The 21,093-nt window shown below is 35.7% G+C and overlaps 1 protein-coding gene across 1 annotated transcript in view; it reads right to left on the bottom strand.

Moving 5' to 3' along the window:
• Tbc1d5 (TBC1 domain family member 5) overlaps nucleotides 1-21,093 on the bottom strand; it is a 446,307-nt gene that overhangs the window by 283,604 nt on the left and 141,610 nt on the right. The window contains exon 3 of the mRNA XM_057794493.1: nucleotides 18,696-18,827. Coding sequence (XP_057650476.1) covers nucleotides 18,696-18,792 — 97 coding nt within the window. The 5' untranslated portion in view covers nucleotides 18,793-18,827. The remainder of the gene's footprint in view (nucleotides 1-18,695; nucleotides 18,828-21,093) is intronic.

Raw genomic sequence — 21,093 nt, 5'->3', positions numbered from 1 at the left:
AAACTGACCCTGAAAAGATTCAAAGAGGAAATTCTATTAATTACCTAGGTTACAGAATAGGATTAGAGAAAATTAAAACGCAAAAGGCACAAATTAGGAGAGACCCGTTACGACTCTTAATGACTTCCAAAGATTGTTAGGAGATATTTCTAGTCTATGACCATCTGTTGGGATAACACCCGATTTAATACTTCATTTAAACAAAACCTGAGATGGTGATAAAGGTTTGAATAGTCCCAGAAAACTGACAGCTGAAGCAGAAAAGGAACTGACAACGATTGAGGAAAAATTACAGGAGGCACATGTGGATAGGGTGAACCCAAATCTTAGCTGCATCCTAGTCATATTGCCTTCCAGAATTTCTCCTATAGGGATTTTAATGCAGAGAGAAGATATTATTTTAGAGTAGATATTTATACTTAAGAAACCAAGTAAAAAATTAAAAACTTATGTGGAAAAAGTCTCTGAATTAATTATAAAAGGTCGTCAACTAGCAGGTATAGACCCAGCAGAAATTATAGTGCCTTTTACTACTAAGGAAATAAAAAAGTTATGGGAAGACAATGAACCATGGCGAAGAGCTTGTGCTAATTTTTTTTGGGAGAAATTAATAGCAACTATCCCAAAAGTGATAGACTTAACCTCATAAAGAGAACTTCTTGGATTCTTCCTAGAATTGTACGTGATGCTCCAATAACTGGAGCCCGTACATTTTATACTGATGCAAATAAATCAGGGAAAGCAGGTTATAAGTCAGATGAATTGAGTAAGGTGGAACAAAGCCCTTATAATTCTGTCCAGAAGGCAGAATTATATGCCATGGTGCTAAGGGATTTTAAAGAACCTCTTAATATAGTTACAGATTCACAATATGCAGAAAGAGTTATCTTGCATATTGAAATCGCTGAATTTATACCAGATGACACAGAGTTGACTTCATTGTTTATCCAGGTACAAGACATAATCAGGAATAGGCTTTGTCTGACACACGCATCCGGTCCCATATGGGTCTGCCTGGTCCTCTAGAACAAGGTAACACTGTGATTGATCAATTACTGATTGGAAGCGTGTTGCAGGGCTCAGAATTTCATAAAAAGCATCATGTCAATAGTAAAGGCCTAAAGAAAGAATTTTCCATTACATGGCAACAAGCTAAGGACATTATAAAGAGATGCCCTACTTGTTCTTTCTATAATCAAACACCATTGCCTGCAGGGAGTAACCCAAAGGGTACTCAAAGGAATGAAATCTGGCATATGGATGTGTTCCACACTTCATGGAATTTGGTAAATTAAAATATGTACACCACACTATAGACACATATTCAGGTTTTCAATGGGCTACTGCCCTGAGCTCAGAAAAGGCTAATTCAGTAATCACACATTTATTGGAAGTTATGGCCATCATGGGTATACCTGCACAAATAAAGACAGACAATGGTCCAGCATATGTATCTAAGAAAATGAAACGCTTTTTTGATTATGATAATATAAAACACATTACAGGTATACCAAATAATCCTACAGGTCAGGTTAGGCAGTTATAGAAAGATCGAATTGTACTATAAAGGATATGCTGAACAAACAGAAAGAGATGGAAAATACCCCCAGAAATAGATTGCATAATGCTTTATCAACCTTGAATTTTCTTAATGCTAACGAGAAAGGAACAACAGCGGCAGAAAGACATTGGGTAATGGAAAAATATGCTGAACTAAATCAACTGATTTATTTCAAAGATGTGCTGACCTCTCAATGGAAGCCAGGAGATGTGCTACGTTGGGGAAGGGGTTTTGCTCTTGTATCCACAGGAGAAGAAAAAATGTGGATACCATTAAAATTAATATAGGTTCGATTTGAAGAGGAGAAACCTCTTGGAAAGGAGAAATGACAACTCATCCACAATGATGATATTCATACAGGTGGTATAAAAAACATATAGAATGGGGGCAGGGTTCTGTTCTTATCTCCACAGGAAAACACTCATCTTTGAAAAATTCAAGGGACCCTGGATGTTTGAATACTGACAGATGGAAAAATAACTGCCCAATAGGGACTATCAAGAAAACTGAATAGCTTCCGTAAGTAAAATATACTAAATCATATTTTTAAATTTATAGAGCTGGTTTTGGAATTGGACTCTGGCTCAGTCCCTCTTCAATTCCAAGCATGTTGGTAAGAGAAAAACCCAGAGTTTCTGGAGTTTCTGGCTCATGTCAAGAGCCATGATATGGGACAGAAAGAAATATGAGTTTGGAAAACATCTTTGCTTTTCTACATATGTACCATACCTTTCATTGAATATATATCATGCCTTTCATTGAATATTTGTCTATATATGTCTATATGGTTAATGCTTAAGTTTTTCACAATGAACAATGAGTTTTTGCTGCAGTGACATTTTGAAGTTTCCAGGAAGAAGATGGAGCCCCATAACAACAACTCCACCTGGTTGATATGACCTCATGATCGCAATAGCGCTCCTACAAGATCTGTTTTGGGTACCAGCTGCACAGGACGGTTCAACTTGGTTAGCTGAAATGCCAGAACTGCACAAAATACTCAGAGAATATTTGCAATTTTAAAAGACATTGATCAGCCAGGCGGTGGTGGCGCACGCCTTTAATCCCAGCACTTGGGAGGCAGAGGCAGGCAGGTCTCTGTGAGTTTGAGGCCAGTCTGGTCTACAAGAGCTAGTTCCAGGACAGGAACCAAAAGCTATGGAGAAACCCTGTCTAGGAAAAAAAAAAAAAAAAGACATTGATCTTGAAATTTAACCATCCTTTTACTTTCACAGGATCCCCCAGAAAGAACACCGTCCCCATGACAGCCGGAAGTAATTCTAGAGGACGACATCCCCTCTCCTAGTAAAGTTTGTCTTTGGGTTTAGGGATATAATTTAAGGGTTGATTATAATTAGTATACGGTGGAGGGTTGGGGAGCTGGGGGAAGAATTTTATAAGCTCAGGGATCTTTTTGGAGAAAAGAAGAGGGATAATTGAATGATGGAATAATAGATTTGTAATTGTGAGTTACTGTTTTTAGACAAATATATTGGTATCGATTCTTGTAAGTTGATACAAAGTTAAATTATATTGACTATTGTATGCATGCATGCTTCTGTTTAAAACATTTTTATGTATTGATATATATATTGCATATATTTACCATATTGCAGTGTACATTTCTACCTCTGATTAAGATACTTATATATTGTTTATGTATTGATATATATTTACCATATTGCATTTTATATTTGTACATTGTTTTTATTTGGAGGTCATATTGTCCTCAATTATTGCACAGTTGGTTATTGTCTTAGTCTTTAAGTTAGATAGGTATTAATAATTATATAGATCAACAGTAATCTATGTTTTTCATTTATAATTAGACTAATCAGGTTCTTTAGATACATAAAGATTATACTCAGTATAGATAGATAATCTTCAACCTCTTCAAAGAGCTGAGGAAAATGGCCTTTACTCTAACTCAGTTTCGTGGTAGTGAGACACAATTGTTCCTGGCAATACTGATCTATTCCCGAAAGAATGTTGAGCACCAAAGACACTCCACCTGGAGCCTTTCTTCTTGGCTGAACTGACCTTTGGGCAAAGAAATGCCCATACCCCAACCACTGACAGAGATAGAGTATCCGTGAATGGATAAAACAGGACTGTCATATCCTGTCAAGACAGGGTAAGATAGTTTTGACAAGTTTCTTGCCTTTGAAAATGGTATGTCAGTTATGTTAGGCCTTAGCCAAAGTTGGTTGCTTCAACGCTGCAAACGTGACCTTGGGTGATTGCCCAGGTAGCTAGTTGTCTCTGTGATTTGTTGCATGTTTTGGAAGTTGTTTAACTGCACTTCCTAATTACTCAGGTAACATTATTTCCCTTCTCAGATCCTTGATGGGGTTGAAGACTATATAAATGTAGTTATTTTCCTCTCATGACTTGGCCAAGTTATTTATTATACAAGACTTAAGCTAGTTAGAATAGGATATTTGTACTTATTGTATATAATTTCGTAGTAGGTTTAGAACTCTCTTACTTAAACAAAAGGGGGAGGTGTTGCGGGAGCTCCTTCCGCTCTTTCAGCCAATAGCCGCTGAGGTACCAGCCCATTGGGGCGTGGTCTCTCTCTCTTTAAAAAAGCTGCCACTGCCGTCCGCTTGTTTGCTCTCTGGCTTCCGCTCTGCTTCCGGAGACTAGGCTCCCTTCCTGATTGCGCAGAGGGCTGTTGTCTGGGATGGTGAACTGTAAGTTTTTCCCCCTTAAATAAATAACCATTCTATTAATCATAATTCCAAACTGGTGTGGGATTGTTTGTGACTTATGCCTTCAAATGGTGAACTGTTATACTTATGTATATGCTCATAAATAATGTGAAATATTTATAAGGAAAACCTCAAAAACCGTTACTCTATCTTTAAAAATATACACGTATTCTTGATCAAGTCATTAGTAGTGCAATCACACATCATATCCTCTTGTTTCTATCTAACTAGAGTTTAGCTTCTGCAGTCCTCACTCTTAGCTATTGTCTTCAAGTGAATTGCTTTGAGAACTTTTTTTTTTAAGATCCCTTATATCAGTATGACCAGGTGTACTCTCATTTTAGTGTCTGGTTTCCTTGCTTTAACAACATAATCTTCAGGTTTATCCATGTCAGAATGGTAGAATTTTTTCTTTATAAACTGGTTTGTCTAGTATGTCAGGCTTCTTATTAGCTCTTATAACTTATTTTAGCCCTTAATTCTTGTATGTGTTAGCCATGTGGCTTGGTACCTTTTTCGGTGAAGCAGTCACATTTACTAATCTGGATTGCCATGTTTAATGTTTATTGATAAAAGCCATTTTCATGAGGTTTTTCTATTGCAGTTTTGACTTCCCTTTCCCTGAGGACTGATGATGTCAAACATTTTGCCATACCTCTTGGCCACTGTGTGAATGCTTTATAAAAAAAGAAAAAAAAATCTATGTCAAATCAAATGCTGGTTTTAAATGTGTTTTCATTTTCTTTTTTGAAATAGTTTCTTTCTACTGCTGAGGTTTTATGCCCATTATATATTATGTTAACGGCCACCGACTCCCTGGCATCTGTTGAAAACACTTGGTTGCAGGTGTGTGCTTTTACTGCTAAACTCTCTTAGTTTGTTTCACTTGCCTGCTCTGTCTTAGTTAGGGCTGCTATTGCTGTGATGAAACGCCATGACCAAAGCAACTTGCGGAGGAAAGGGTTTATCTGGCTTGCACAGCACTGTTCATCACTGAAGGAAGTCAGGACATGAACTCAAACAGCAGGAAACTAAAGGGAGAAACTGATATGAAAACCATGAAGGAGTGCTTCTTACTGGTTTGCTCCTTAGCGCTTGCTCAGCTTCCTTTCTTATAAAACCAAGAACCAGCACTGGATTGACCCCACCCACAAAGGGCAGGGCTCTCCTCCATCAATCACTAATTAAGAAAAGGCCCTATCAGCCTACCTATAGCCTGCTCTTACAGAGTTGTCAAAAATGTGATTCCTTCCTGTCAGATGTCTCTAGCTTGTGTCACATGGATATAAAACAATCCAGCATATCCACATGGCTATTTTTGTGGATTCATATGTGTGTGAGTGCACATGTCTGTATAGTATGTATGCAGAAACCAGAAGGTAACATTAAATGTCCATTCTTTGGTTGTCAAGCACTATCAACCCTATGTGTTTCTGAATGTCTGGAACTGTCAAGTATGCCAGTCTGACTGGATAATGGGCCACAGGAATCCCTCTTTCTGTACTTCTCTGGCATGATGATTATAAGCACAAAGCATGGCATATCTTGTTGGGATTTTGTTTCCCCTTAACATGGGTTTAGGAAATCAAACCCAAGTCCTCTTACAGGCACTTCACTCACTAGCTATATTTCTAGCACTTTCTGGCTATGTTTATGAAATCCAATGATGCTTAGATTATGATAGCTTTGTCATATATGTAAAATGGACTCTCATCTGTATTCTATTTGTTTAAAGATGGCTTGGGCTACTGGGGTGTATATTGGGGTGTGTGTGTGTTGTGTGTGTGTGGTGTGTATGCATGTCCCATATAAATTTTATAAGTACTTTTCTAGTTCTAGTTGCTACTTAATATGGACCATATAGAATTTGTAGACTACATAGAGGTAATATTGAAATCCCAATGTTATTGAACCTTTCAATACATAAAACCAATCTTTTTCACTATTCTCTGTCCCATTCAATTTCGAATGCTCATAATTTGATAGTTTTGTTTGTATTAATCTTCATATCCTGACTTAGATTTAGTTCTAAATATTTTTGTTTGTGTAGCTATTTAAAATTATTTTTTTAAAGGCAGGGTTTCTCTGTACTTTACAGCCTGTCCTGAAACTAGCTCTGTAGATCAGGGTGGCCTCAAACTCACAAAGATCAGCCTGTCTCTGTCTCCTGAATGTTGGGATTAAAGGATAAAAGTGCCATCACCACCCAGCTAAATGCAAACCTTGGTATTTTGTTTAATTAGCTACTAGTAAATAAAGATGTTACTGGTGTATGCATGTTAAATTTTGTACATGCAACTTTGATAAATTCCCACATTAGTTTGTAGGGTTTTTAATGTGTGTGGAGTTTCTGGTGATCTCTCTCTATATATGAATACTAGTCACTTATCTGTTGCTGTGATAGAACACCTCAGCCAAGGCAGCTGAGAGAACAAAGGGTTATCTGGGTTTAGTGTTCCCTAGGGATTAGAGCCCATCATGGCAGGGAGGTATGGCTGCAAACAGCAGACACAGTGGCAGGAACAGGAAGCTGAGAGTTCATCTCAATCACAAGCACAAAGCAGAGAGAGCAAACTGGGGTAGTGTGCAACTTTAAAGGCATTAACCTGCCCACAGTGATTACATATTCCAGCAAGGACACACCTCCATAGGATCTCCCAACAGATCAACTAGGTACCAAGCATTCAAATGCATGAGTCTGTGGAGGACATTCTCACTTCAACAACTATCAACAGCCATGCCATCTATAAACAAGGATAATTTGCCTTCATCTTTTTCAGTCTTCAAAACCAAAAGGGCATCAAATTCTTTCCCTGACTGAGTGGATCTGGGTCTTTCAAGGATAAAAGAAAGTGGTAAAGAGGCATCCTTCTCTTGTTCTAGAAAGCACACCAAGCCTTCTGACAATGCAATGATAAATTGTCATTTGCAAAATTTAGAAATGTACAACCAAGTCATTAAAAATAATTTTACCAAATATAATAATGTGCAAATTTACAATTTGTATTGGGCTATGTTTGTAGCTATCTTGGGTCAGTAGCAGGTAGGGTCAGTCCATAGCCTGTTAGATATTAGAAAACTTCTATTTTTCCTCATTGAATGTAATGATAACTATTGGCTGTTTGTTTGTTTTAGCCAGGGTCTCAAATCATAGGCTTGGCTGTCCTGATACTATGTGGGCCAGGCCTACTTCAAACTCAAAGATACTTTGACCAGGCTAACCTCAAACTAACCTGCCTTTGCATTCAGAGTGCTGGGATGAATGGCAAGTACCACTAGCCCTCACTTAATTACTTTGAAGGTGGCAACAGTTACTGTAAGCCTCATGAAACCTGACACTTTTTGTTCTCATAAAGTGCTGACTCTCTCATGAAACTTAATGGTGCCGGGCGGTGGTGGCGCACGCCTTTAATCCCAGCACTTGGGAGGCAGAGGCAGGTGGATCTCTGTGAGTTCGAGACCAGCCTGGTCTACAAGAGCTAGTTCCAGGACAGGCTCCAAAACCACAGAGAAACCCTGTCTCGAAAAACCAAAAAAAAAAAAAAAAAAAAGAAACTTAATGGTAAGTGGTTTGGTAGAAAATGAAACTGTGGCTCAGTCATTCATTTCATTTAATATTCAGTCATGATATTGACACAGAAACAAATCCAACAATGAGTGAGAGCGCTGTATGACTTATTTTGTCATGAATCAGAGTAAATTCTTTCTTTTATTTATTCATTATTTTTATTTTATGTGCATTGCTGTTTTGACTGCATGTATTCTGTGTGAGGATGTCAGATCTTCTGAAACTGGAATTAAGGATGGTTGTGAACTGCCAATTGGTGCTAGATATTGAACCCAAGTCCTCTGGAAGAGCAGCCAGAGCTAGCCCCAGAGTAAATTCTTATCACTTTCTTTTATTTAGTTCAGAGAATGTGTGAAAAGGAGCAAAGATAACTAATACACTATTTACTAATAGCATGAAATAATAGTGTCACGTATAAGCCAAACATGTATTGCTTCTTTTAAGACAATGAAGTCATAAAAGCCGTTGTGCAAACATCTATAAACTAAAAGTGTAAAATATTTAAAGGCGTACTTCAGGAAACATTCTATGAAAAAATACTAAAATTTACAAAGTTCTATTTTAAAGTACTATATAATAACACATTAAAAAGACTTCCCTATTATTTCCTTCTTATAAGATCAAACAAAAAGTCATTTATAGATTAATGTCTCAAACTGTACCACAAACCTTTTCTGAAGCAAATTAAATTTTTTAAATTAAATTCTGAGGAAGGAGGAGACAGGTCAGCAGGTAACAGCAACTTCTGTACAAGCAAGCAAACCTAAGCTCAAACCCTGAGGGCCCACATCCAAAGCTCTGGAAGGCAGTATGCACCCATAACCACAGAGATGAAGACCGGGAGATCCAGAAGCTAACGGGTCAGCCAGGCTAACCTCAACCATGAGCTCCAGATCCAGTGGTAGGAGAATTAGGCAGGAGGAACAAAGAGAAGAACACAAAGTCATCCTCTACTCTCCACATGCAAGGACATGGGCATGTCTACCTGCTTATACACACACATTCCCATATGCCACACACAACACAGAAAAAACACATAAAGAGAAAATCAAAATTCCCATAAAAATAATAGTTCAAAAATGTAGCAATCCAAATCACCATAAGGCTGAAAAAAGATATGACCTGAAAATATTTCAGCTGTTTCTTTTTTGGCAAACGAATCATTCCTCTTTTTTTTTTTTTTTTTTTTTTTTTTAATGTTTTAAGATACAAAGTAAATGATCTTGGAATATATACTTTCTCTGAAAGCTGAAAAGGACTTGATTTTGTAGAAAAAAAACTTCAAACCCTAAACATGAGTAACACATTTTAGAATGTAATACATAAGCTAAAGCAAATATGTAAATGTTTCTCATACAGTTTTCTTTAAATAATAGAAACATAATTAAAAATGATGTGAATAATAACAAAGAATTATTCAGTTACAGGGGCAAATTAAAATGGCCCTGCAACATTTGTGTTTGCTTCACCAAGAAATGTTACAAAAGAAACAAAGGGAAGGTCGCCTCATCCGGAATTCTTTGTCATCATTAACGTACTCAGGTTTTCACAGCCGGAACTCCTACACTTTGAAAGGGTTTTCCAGAACAGAAAATCCGTACTTAGAGTTTAAACAATGCTATCAGATTACTATGACTAAGATTTCTTTAAGTGTCCAGAACATCTTTTCTAAAACGCAAAACAACAACAAAACTATTTTTGGTCTTTATTTGTAAATAAAAAAGGAGGTTGTATTTAACCAAATGAGTTTATTTTTGGTAGAAAGAACATCTTCACCAGGAAAGAGCTGTGTGGCTGTTTTCTTTCATTACTATCTCTGTTTCTCAAATTGATACAAATGATCTCCTTCTGTTTCTGTCTATCTGCCTGCTTTGCCTGTCCAACTAATTGTCAGGACTGGGGAGATCTCTGTATCTAAATAGAAGATGTGCAGTTTGTAACCTACTTAATTTGCCTTATGTCCTACATGCCCTCAGTATGGTGTTCATTAAAGTCTCAGCTGTTTTCTTCCTATCAGTGGCAGCCCAAACATAGTCTTATTTTTCTTTGTTAAAAGGCCAGATTGTGCATAAATATACACCCAATATGTGTGTAAGTGTGCATGGCATGCATATGTTTAAATGGCAAAATTTACCAAGCTTGTAAATGTTTCATCACTTCCCCTTAAAACTGGTATCTGAATAAATGAAATCTCTTTTTCATAAGACAGTAACTATTAGTCTTCTGAAAGAATTGTAATATAATATTACCTCTAAAATTACATTATAAATAAGAATTTCAATTTTGAATCAATGATGCAACTCAAAACCATTCTTTAAGGATCGTTTTACATAAACTGAGCCTCTCGTCTCCCAACATTTTCTGGAAAACTCTACATTTAATCTCAATTATTTTTATAGATTGAACTCTAAAACATATTAAATGACAACTATTCTCTTTTGTCTCCCAACAAATATGACGTGACTCTGACTTAAAAACAAGACTCAGAACTGCACATTTCAATGATTAGGCCATAACCGAAATTTCTGCTCTTATTAAAGTTCACTTACTTTTCAAATTTTTATTGATATATATGCAAATAATTATGTGTTGTTTTACAGCATCACATATTGCTGTACACACACACATATATCAAACTAGTCATTCCTAAATAATTAAGAATAGAATACACAAAAATGTCAAGTATTGAATATATAAATTGGGAAGTTTATCAAAAGATTTATTTTTAATATGTTACCGAATTACTTGTGATCTTAATTTTAACATAAAGTTAAATTTTCATTACTAAATATTTAATTATAATATTATGCCTGACAACTACATTAAAAATAATTTAACCTAAGAGCTAATAAACATTGCCTTTGTATCAGTTTGTCATATTATATATTAAATAAAACCATAGTAACTATTAAGAACTTATGCAAAAATAACTTTTAAAATCATAATTTTATTCCATGAGTTTCTCTCAAAATGAACGGTTGAAGAAAATGTCCCTCAGCCATTATGGGGTTAGCAAGAAACCTGGCTCTAGAGAAATACCCAGGAATCCACAAGGATGACCCCAGCTAAGACCCTAAGCAATAGAGGAGAGGGTGCCTGAACTGGCCTTGCCCTGTACTCAGATTGATGACTATCTTAAATGTCACTACAGAACCTTCATCCAGCAACTGATGGAAGCAGAGGCAGAGACCCACATTGGAGCACTGGATTGAGCTCCCAAAGTCCAGTTGAGAAGTGGGAGGAATAAGAATATACAAAGAGATCAAGACCATGATGGGTACACCCACTAAAACAGTCTACCTGAGATAATGGGAGTTCACCTACACAGCTGGACTGGGAAGGAACAAGCATAAGACCAAACTAGTTCCTCTGAATGTGATTGAAAATTGTATGGCTAGGGCAGACTGAGGGGCCACTGGCAGTGGCACCAGGATTTATCCCTACTGCTTGTACTGGCTTTTTGAGAACCTATTCTCTTTGGATGGATACCTTGTTCAGCCTAGAGAGACTAGGGAGGGCCTTGGACCTTCCCCAAAGCAATGTGCCTTTCTGAGGAGTGGATGGGGGTTTGGTGGGGGTGTAAGTGGAAGGAGTGGGAACTTGGATGGGTAGGCATAATTTAAAAAAGTTTATTTTCTTTTAAAAATAATAAATAAAATAAAAATAAGAAAAAAGAAAATGTCCCCCTTATGTGAACATATTGTCCATATTTTCCCTCACTGGAATTACTTAAAGAACCAAAGGTCGAGTTCCACTCTTGATGTCTAAGCCTTCCCTTTACAGTTTATCCCAAAAGACACAAAGAGTAAGGGATGCATACTACTTCATTACAAACTGATATGGAACATTACTTCTCAGAATTAAACCTGATGTCATAATTGGGAAAAACAGTAAAAACAGAAAACCTAAGGTTCGATTACAAGATCAAAGAACTTAAGGGCCTCTGATATACTGAGAGCTGATGTTGATTTGCTGGAAGACAAAAATGAACATTATGGTTTGTGAACTGTATTGTACCTTCTTCTCTAGTTTCTGACACAGGGCGATGACATATCCAGTAAAGCAGTGACTTTGGTTCCTTTTCTGCTCATCCATTTTTAGTTTCTTCTTACTCTTTCAACAATATACTGACTATTCTGGAAACACACTGCACTTTAAAGAGAAGACATGTCTTATTGTTGAAAAGTGATTAGATAGATGTGGAGGTCTTCTAGGGTGTTCTTTTAGTCAATCCAAACAGCAAGGGATATAGTACAGGCTTGGGAATTGCTTCTGAAATGGTGTAGTTCTAACACAAGGTAAACTGATCTTGACTTCCAAGAAAGATCAAACATTTCAAATGCAAATGACTTTATTTCAAAAAGGTACAAGACAATTTCCAGAAAACACAGAGAATGTTAAGAATAAAAACTACAAGCCAGATGTGCTAGTCCGTGCCTATAATTCTGGCACTCAGGAGGCAGAGAAAGATACACACACCTGTGAGTTTGAAGCCTGGCTGGTTTACAAGGAGAGTCTCAGGCCAGTCAGGGTCCCATAGTGAGACCCTGTTTCTAAAGGAAATAAATAGTCCAAAAACTAGCAAGGGTTGAGAGAAGACCACTTGACGCTTTCATAAAAGGAATCTGTTTCTGATGTGGCAGTCCCTTGTGCGTGCGGTGATTACCATTAGTGAATAAAGAAACTGTTTGGACCTATAGCAGGGCAGAACTTAGGTAGGCAGGGAAAGCTGGGCTGAATGCTGTGAGAAAGAGGGCAGAGTAAGAGAGAAGCCATGTAACCCTCTGGAGCAGGATGGGACTTTAGTTGGTAAGCCGCAGCCACGTGGCGATACATAGATTAATAGAAATGGGTTAAATTAAGATTTAAGAGCCAATAAGAAGCTAGAGTTAATGGGGCAAGGAGTGATTTAATTAATACAGTTTCTGTGTGATTATTTCAGGTCTAAGCCAGACAGGCAGCTGGGAAACAACAAGTGCCCTCCTTGCAACATGTTTCTCTATTTAAATCTATTGTGAATACCATTTGTAATGGGGAAGAGGAGGAAGGAAAGAAAAAGTAGAGCTGTGGAAGTGGGGTGGGCACAGGATGGAAGGAAAGAGGGGGTTTCTAGTGAGGGTATGGAAGCTGACGGAAAGTAGAAAAAAAGACAGTTCTGAATCTCGATGGAATGAGATGTAATTAACTTTTCACTCTGTGCATCTTCCAAGATTCTCACATTGTTCATTAAATATGCAATACCTAATTACCTATTACATATGCTCTATTTTTAAATTTGTATCTTTATAAATTTTTCTCTTAGTAATGGGCCAAAAAGGATAGACACCTAAAGCATCAGAAATTTAGTGAATTGATTAAACTAGACCAAAGAGTCTCAATTTAAAATTATTATATTCAGTGATATGGATCCTATCTATTTACAAATATGCTGTTTGTCCAAAGGACCTGAGTTCACTCCCAGCAGGTAGATCAGGTAGCTCACAATTCCCTGTAGTTACAGATCCAAGGAATCTAATAGTGCTTTGGGGTCTCCATAGATACCTACATAAATGTGCCATACACTTACACAGAAACACACCCATATCCATAAACAAAAATAAGTATTTTCTTAAGAAACTCACAGGAGTGGTAAACTACTTTGTATGTCCTTCCAAGAAACTTTTTCAGAATTCAAGACTTAATTCTAAGGTAAGAAAATACCCAGATTAGTATATAAAGCCAAAGTCCTTTTGAGAATTATTTTGCCTATTTTATATTGTACAAACACATACATTCTCCTCCACTAAGGTAGTTAAGTGAAAGTGACTTTATTATATTCTTAAATTGAAATGCTACAGCAATAGAAAGCAAAGACAAAATTAAACTCAACACTACTAAGGCTGTCCAGGACACGTTCCTTGCCCTAACAATTATTAACAACTTTTTAATACTACTAACACAATGATAAATAGGACATAAAATGGCAAGCCTGAAAACTACCAAGAAATGTTTTATTTACATTTTTGCAAGCTTTGTTTTCTGATTTTCCATGTGTCTTCCAATACTTTATAGCTAACAGCTCTTGTATAAAAATTAGTTAGGCCATTAAAAGTTTTTCTTTAATAGAGGTAAGAATTCATTACTGCATTTTTCTATGTGAAGTATGCTATTAAATAATAGCTTGTACACTAATTAAAGCAAAAGTAATTGTGAGAACACATTGACATTGGTAAAGTAAATTAGTCAATTTGCTAATAGTTTCATTTAAAGTGACCCTAATTGTATTAATTGTGATACTAGCAAATTAAATTGAAGAGCATTAAACACATTCTTCTAATATTTCCTAGAGGAATGAATTTTCCCTTATATCAGCAGGAGGAAAATAATGATCACATGCCCTCCTTGCTCCAAATAAAACTTGCAGATGTACAAGTTCACGTGTGCAAGTGTACACATCCTCGTATGCACACCTCGGAACAACATGGGTCTAGCTAGGTTGCATACACTCATTATGTTTTAATAATATGGTTACATGCTACATAATGACTCATACAAAAAAATCTTCAGATACATGTGAAATATCATAGTATCATTTATTCCCTGACTAACAAAACCTATTTCACCATTAAACTGCTCAAACTAAGTTATTAAAATTTTGAAGAAATAAACATATTCCTTTGGAAGACAGCAACATGAAAACACATTTTAAAGATATTCTAAAATCATAACAGAGCCATCACTTAATGCCATAAAATCAAAAGGCTAAATGACCCCCACGAAGAACTTATAGGGTCCACCGACATAACAGTATATTAGATAATTCTCAATTTATACAAAATGAATCTACCTTTCTCGGCCAGCTTTACAAGTACCCTAACCTAGCCTATTCTATGCCATTTTGCTAATAGTTAGCCTTGGTGCCAAGTAAATAGAAAGCTCCCTTCCTATCAAGTTTACTCCTTTCCTGGGGACTTACTTTGTACAAACTCTTTGTTTAGAGATCTGGCACTCCTCCCACAGATACCATCTTTACATGCCTGGAATCCTGTCATTCACATACAGCAAAATCCTCAATTTCTTAGAGGACTCCTGACAATTTTAAGTACTCATTGCAATACTATCCTATTTTAATTGTTAGCACTGATTTTATCACCTTTATTTCTGTACTTAATTTGTCAATGTTTATTATCTCTCGAAGAGTAAAATGTGACTTCTGATGGGCAACCAAGAGATCTACAGAGCTAGTTCTAGGTCAGCCAGGGTTACACAAAGAAACCCTGTCTCAAAAACCAACCTAACCAAACCAAAAAAACACCAAACCAACTAACCAATCAATCAAAGAAGCATGTCAATAGCCTGTAATGTTTGGGGTCTCTGGGGCATCTAAATTGAGAGGAGGTATCCCACACCTGACACTGCGTTTTGTATTTACCAACCTATGGCTTCAGGGAGGAACATTATCCCCTATAGGGTAACTCCCACGAAATTCTTTAAAATGATACATAAAGCTCTTAAAGTGGCAGGTCTCCATGTGACTTTTTCTCTTTCCTCTACTTACCGAACCCTCCCGCACTTTTATCTTCCCTTTTCCTTTCATACACTCACATTCTACCATACCCTCCATTTTCCCCAACAATGGCTCGAGTTTCCTGAATTCCACAGGTTAGAATTTTCTGTTTCTTGCAAGTTAGAAACACAAACATAAAGATTTGATACTAATGTCAACATATGGGTGAGAACATGAGACCACTGTCTCTCTGGGTCTGGCTTACATCATCGGGAAGACACACAAGACCAACCCTGTCAACATGGGAGGCAACTAGCTTCTGAGAGCAAGAGAATCCCTTTTCTTTAAGGGCGCGGACCTTGGTATGTCCACAAAGATGCAGTGGATGGCATCACATCCACAAGTTTATGAGCAGCACAAATTGGGCCTAAAAGATTATTACGAAAAAAAAAAAGAGGACACAAAGTTGGGGGATTGGAGAGGTGTAGTACTGGAGTTAGTGAGAGAAAAGAAGAGCTGAGTATGATCAAAACACATTGAATGAAAACCTCAAATAATAAAATTATATTTTTAAATGTAAATTTTATAAAAGGAACAATTTACTGTTCAATATTGTTTCCCTAGATACTAAACTTTCAATAAATATTTTATATAAATAAGCTAATACTAGGTACATGGTCTACGTGCTTTCTGTTTAATAGTAAACATGACTTTAACCCCAACACTCGGCAGGAAGAAGCAGACATCTCACTGTGGGTTCAAGACCACTCACCTTGCCTACATAGTGAGCTCCTGTCCAGACAGGGCTATATAATGAGATTACAAGGCTCAGTTAAAAATAACCATTTTCAGGTGAGTTATCATTTAAAGTCAGATGGTAAGGACAAATAATTTTGAAAACCAAAAAGAAAATCTGTGTATTGTTTTCTGTGGAATTGTGGGTATGTGAGCAATCATTACTCTTTGAGGAAAGACTCTTGAATTTAAGGCGGTAATTTAAAACATATGAGAAAACATGCCAAGGCATAAATATCCCATAATATATTCCTATAGTATTTAACATTCAGAAAAATGAGATCAAAAGTGTAATTAATATGGAAAATATACTCTAAGGTGTCACATATATGTTGGGGCAGTTCTTTTTCTTCTGCAGTGAAAATAAAATATGTAGCTTTCTTTTTCTAATCCCATTTTTTTGCCAAATTTTAAAAGAATGCTCAAAATCATTTAATAGTACTGTTTCTTTACAAATGTTGGACTCAGATTTGATAAAATAGAAGAATGCTTTACTAGTGGAATTGCTAACATGGTTGTTTTTAATTGCAGATGAGTCCAGGAAGAAAACTACTAATTCAAATGGGTGCTTTACCCCTACAGTCTACTGCAGAAATGTGCAAAAACCTTCAAAATCCTTCAAAAATCTCAATGCAAGACACAAATTAAACTACAAAGGTGATGATTAATCAAGTAAATATGACAACCTCAAGAAAATATAATACATAATTTTTTTTGTGTGTGCAAAATGAAAACTTAAGATGATCAAATAGGTACTTGATGTACAATGTTTACATATACAACACACAAAACTCACTATGGTTAGTAACCTTTATGGCTTAGAAAAAACAGATATTTACTATCTTGCTTTCCTTATGTGCCTGCATGTCTGTGTGTTTTGTATATATTTTTAACAGTTGACAGCTGTTTTAGAGCATACAGAGATGCCAAGCTGAATGAGGGTCTTGATTACTTCAAGATTAGCTATCTAAAGTTTCTATTCATTTTAAGTGTTGTTAGTTGGAAGAGTCATTAGTCACTTCCTTGTCTCATAGAACATCAGCATACATTTACATTGTTAATGAACATTTGGGGTAAATGAATTAATGGCACTTTAAAACATCAATTCAGTCCTAATAACTTGGTATGTCACAGAAATGTTAGGCTAGGGTATAAATGAAAATCCCTTTCAGTAAAGGTAACTAACTACACATTCTTTTAAACAATAAAAGATAAAATTAACTTAAAATGTTTTTAACCAGGTTAAAAAAAATGTTCAATATTTAATGAAATAGCCCAGAGAAAAATATTCACTTAAAACACAACAGAAAATGATCTTCTCAAATAAGCATATAAAAAAGAAATATTCCAAAAAGTACTGGCAAAATTATTATGTATACTTCTAACAAAAATATATATTCCCTTTTAGAGCATTTATGGAATTACGAATACTTACAGGTATAAATTTAAGGGAAACATCAGCATAAAAGCTTTGAGGCTTTCTAACATCATATTGAGACACTTCAACTAAAATAATACAAATTAATTTACATATTACCAAAATTTAAACAGCAGTCTTTTTAGGTCCTTATTTAACAAAAAGTACAAATACAAAATAATTTTGAAGGGCAAAAGGTGATATTTTTAGCAAAAAATATCAATGGCATTTATAGTGTGTATAAGGCATTAAAGAGTCTTACACACATACACACACACACACCATCAAAACAGACAAACAAACAAACAAGCTTCATAAAGAGTCTTTGCTCTATAGAAGTAACCATTTAGGAGTCAATTTTTTAAAATTACCAAAATGCCATGGCAGATCTTAACAAATTGATTTAAAATAGATCTTATAACCTTGACATATACATTTCATGAGTGAAAAAATAAAATTAGTCACTTGAGCAAGGAACTATATTAAGTGGTCAATGAACTACTAAAGCATAAGAATAAGGCTTCAAAATTTTTATAAACTCATGTTCTTCAGCAATTCTACCATTAAGTAAATATGGAAAAATAATATTTAATTCTGACCCACACACACATACACACACACACAAATATATATATATATGAAGCACTTTAAATAGTAAAATATCAATAATGAACAACCTTCAATAATCTACAATTTAACAATTTTATTGCACATATCTATAAGAGTGTGACACAATTTCAATTTTTTACAAAAAAAATATATGTGAAACACTACCAAAATTTCATCTTAGAATTTAGCAGAATTTAATGTGTGTGTGAGAGGGGGTGGGGACAAGAGGTAGATTAACTGAAAAGTCAATACCAACAGTTTATGATTCTTCAAAACGTGTTTCACAAAGGGCATTTTGTATTTAAAAAAAATGTATATACTAAAGGCACTGTCAAGAATATAACTTTTGCTAATGTACATTCTACCTTCAATACAAGGGAACTATTTCTGATGTTCATTAGCATCAAGAAGATCCTATACATACCTAGCAAAATATTCTGATTAGCTTCATAAAAAGGATGACACCTATAGCATGGACAGAACTTACTGAAGTCCCTCTGTTAAGTTCCCAGCATATGCAAATAGCATTTGCGCACAAAACTTACCTCGAGACTTATGTGAATAGCTGGATAAGGGGTCAATGCCTACTTCTTGTTCTTCTGACTGCAGAGGATGTCTAGTTTCAGATATGGACTGATACATTGCATAAAGAGGAGACAGTCACCAAAAGTAATTACCTAGGTGAAAATCCAAAGAAAAAAAAGATTAATTTTTTCTTATGTAAGTGGGAAGGAATACTAGGCAGAATGAAATTATTAAAAGAGCACGGTAGGCATCAACAAGTTTTCTGTAGGCTACAAGGGTCTATTAGTACACTTGTAAAAGAAGAACAAAAAAAGAGTCAAAAAATTCCATGCCAACAATGCTTCAAAAAAAAAAAAAAAAAAACTAGACTTCATTTATAACCTTTATTTTGATGTGGGCTCACATTTATTTTTAGTGAAATTTATAGAAACAGCTTATCTGAAAGTTTTTGAAATCTCATATTTATAACATTTGTTTTAGAAAGCTATACATAGCTGGGTGGTGGTGACACACACCTTTAATTCCAGCACTTGGGAAGTGGAGGCAGGCAGATCTCTGTGAGTTCAGGAGCAGCCTGGACTACAAGAGCTAATTTCAGAAACCTGATCTCAAAAAAAAAAAAAAAAAAAAAGCTGTACACATTAATTAGGACATTCAAAATATAAAAATATACCAACAAAAATTGCTCATAATATTATTATTAAGAAAAAGCATTACTAATATTGTATTGTATTATACTTAAGCATGTCTTTACTATGGACATTTAGAGTACATATTTTCCATGTGAACAACCAAGTAAATCATACTGATATATAGAAATATTAATAAATTACATAATTATTAAATTACCATGAGTGCTGTCCTTGTGTCTAAATTGCAATTTTTAATGGATATCTATTACTACATTATATGTTTATCACAATTTATGTGGCCAATTCATCAATTTATATAATACTTTCATAAATTTTTATTCAAAATTATGTAAGTATCACATTTTTTAATTTCAAGGGCAGTGGGAGTATAAAACGAGAGAAACTGAGAAAATTTAGTGAGTAAGCAAGTTCAATGAAAATGATATCTAATAAATAAGAAAAAAGTAAATTTGACAAGATTTAATGTTTAAATATGGAGCAGGCTTCAGAGACACAACTACACAGATCCTTATTAACTTTTCTGCAATTTAAAATGAGCCTCTATCCTGTCTGTTTTAGCTCTAAAATCCTTACTTTGTAAAACATTCCTGTGGCTTTTCTGATTTTTGTCAGAACAATTCAGCTCCATTGCTCACCTACAATGACAATCCAGTGTAAATAAGCCCTACTCCCTTGCAATTATGCCTAAACCAAAACTAGTAGAAAGTTAGGGAAAATAGAAAACATGTAGTGAAAGTACTGGTTGATTCTGTGACCCTGACATAACTAGAGTAACTTGGAGGAGGGGCATCAATAGAGGAGCTGTCTCAAAGGCCATGAGAGCACACCTGAGGGGAGTTTACTTGATTGACTGGTACGGAAAGATTCACACATTTATGGGAGATTATGCCAATGGTTCTAGGGTATAAAAGAAAGCAAGCGGAGCAAGCCATGGGGGAGCAAGTCAGACATCAGTGTTCTTCCATACTCTCTGCTTCAGTTCCTGACTCTAAGCTTGTGTTTGGGCTCCTGCCGTGGCCTCCCTTGAGGAAGGAGTCTAACTGATGTTATAAACTCTTCCATCCCCAAGCTGCTTTACGTCATATGTTATCACAGTGACAGAGAGGCAAACTAGACAGGGAACATGAAGCAAGATTTCCTAAAACCAAAAAAAAACAACCTCATGTATCTAAGATAGTTGTCATAGTTTACTAATGTATAGTCAAATCAATAAACTCATATAGAAGGAATTTTGGAGAATAGAATCCAAAAACAGGATAACAAAATACAGAGGATGTTATAGTATAAAACAGAATCAAATGGTTGAATTCCAGTTAACAAACAAATGAAGACAAAGTCCTCTACTGTAGACTAAAATATGAGCAGCAGGTATTATTAGTTAACATCTAAAACACCGACTACATGGGGAAACATCGGGCCAGTCTTCATTCTCCCTACAACCTAGTTATACATCTTCATCTTTACTGATATTTCACCCGAGAAATCAAAGTAAATTTACTCAGCAACATAGTAAGTGTTAATTCGTTCATTAATTAATTTGTGTATGTATGTGCTTTATCTGCATGCATACATGGGTACTGGATCCCCTGGCACTGGAATTATAGAAGTTTGGGAGCTTATGTGGGTGCTGGGAATTGAATACCAGGCCTGAGGAAGAGTGCCATTGCTCTTAATCTCTGAGCCATCTCTCCAGCACCATATAGTATTAAAGCCAGAATTTGAACATACTCTGTTTTTTCCCCGAAGCTCAAGACAAACCAATTAT

This window comes from Chionomys nivalis, chromosome 19, assembly GCF_950005125.1.
Source record: "Chionomys nivalis chromosome 19, mChiNiv1.1, whole genome shotgun sequence".
Taxonomy (NCBI): Eukaryota; Metazoa; Chordata; class Mammalia; order Rodentia; family Cricetidae; genus Chionomys; species Chionomys nivalis.
This window is presented reverse-complemented; position numbering and strand designations above follow the sequence as displayed.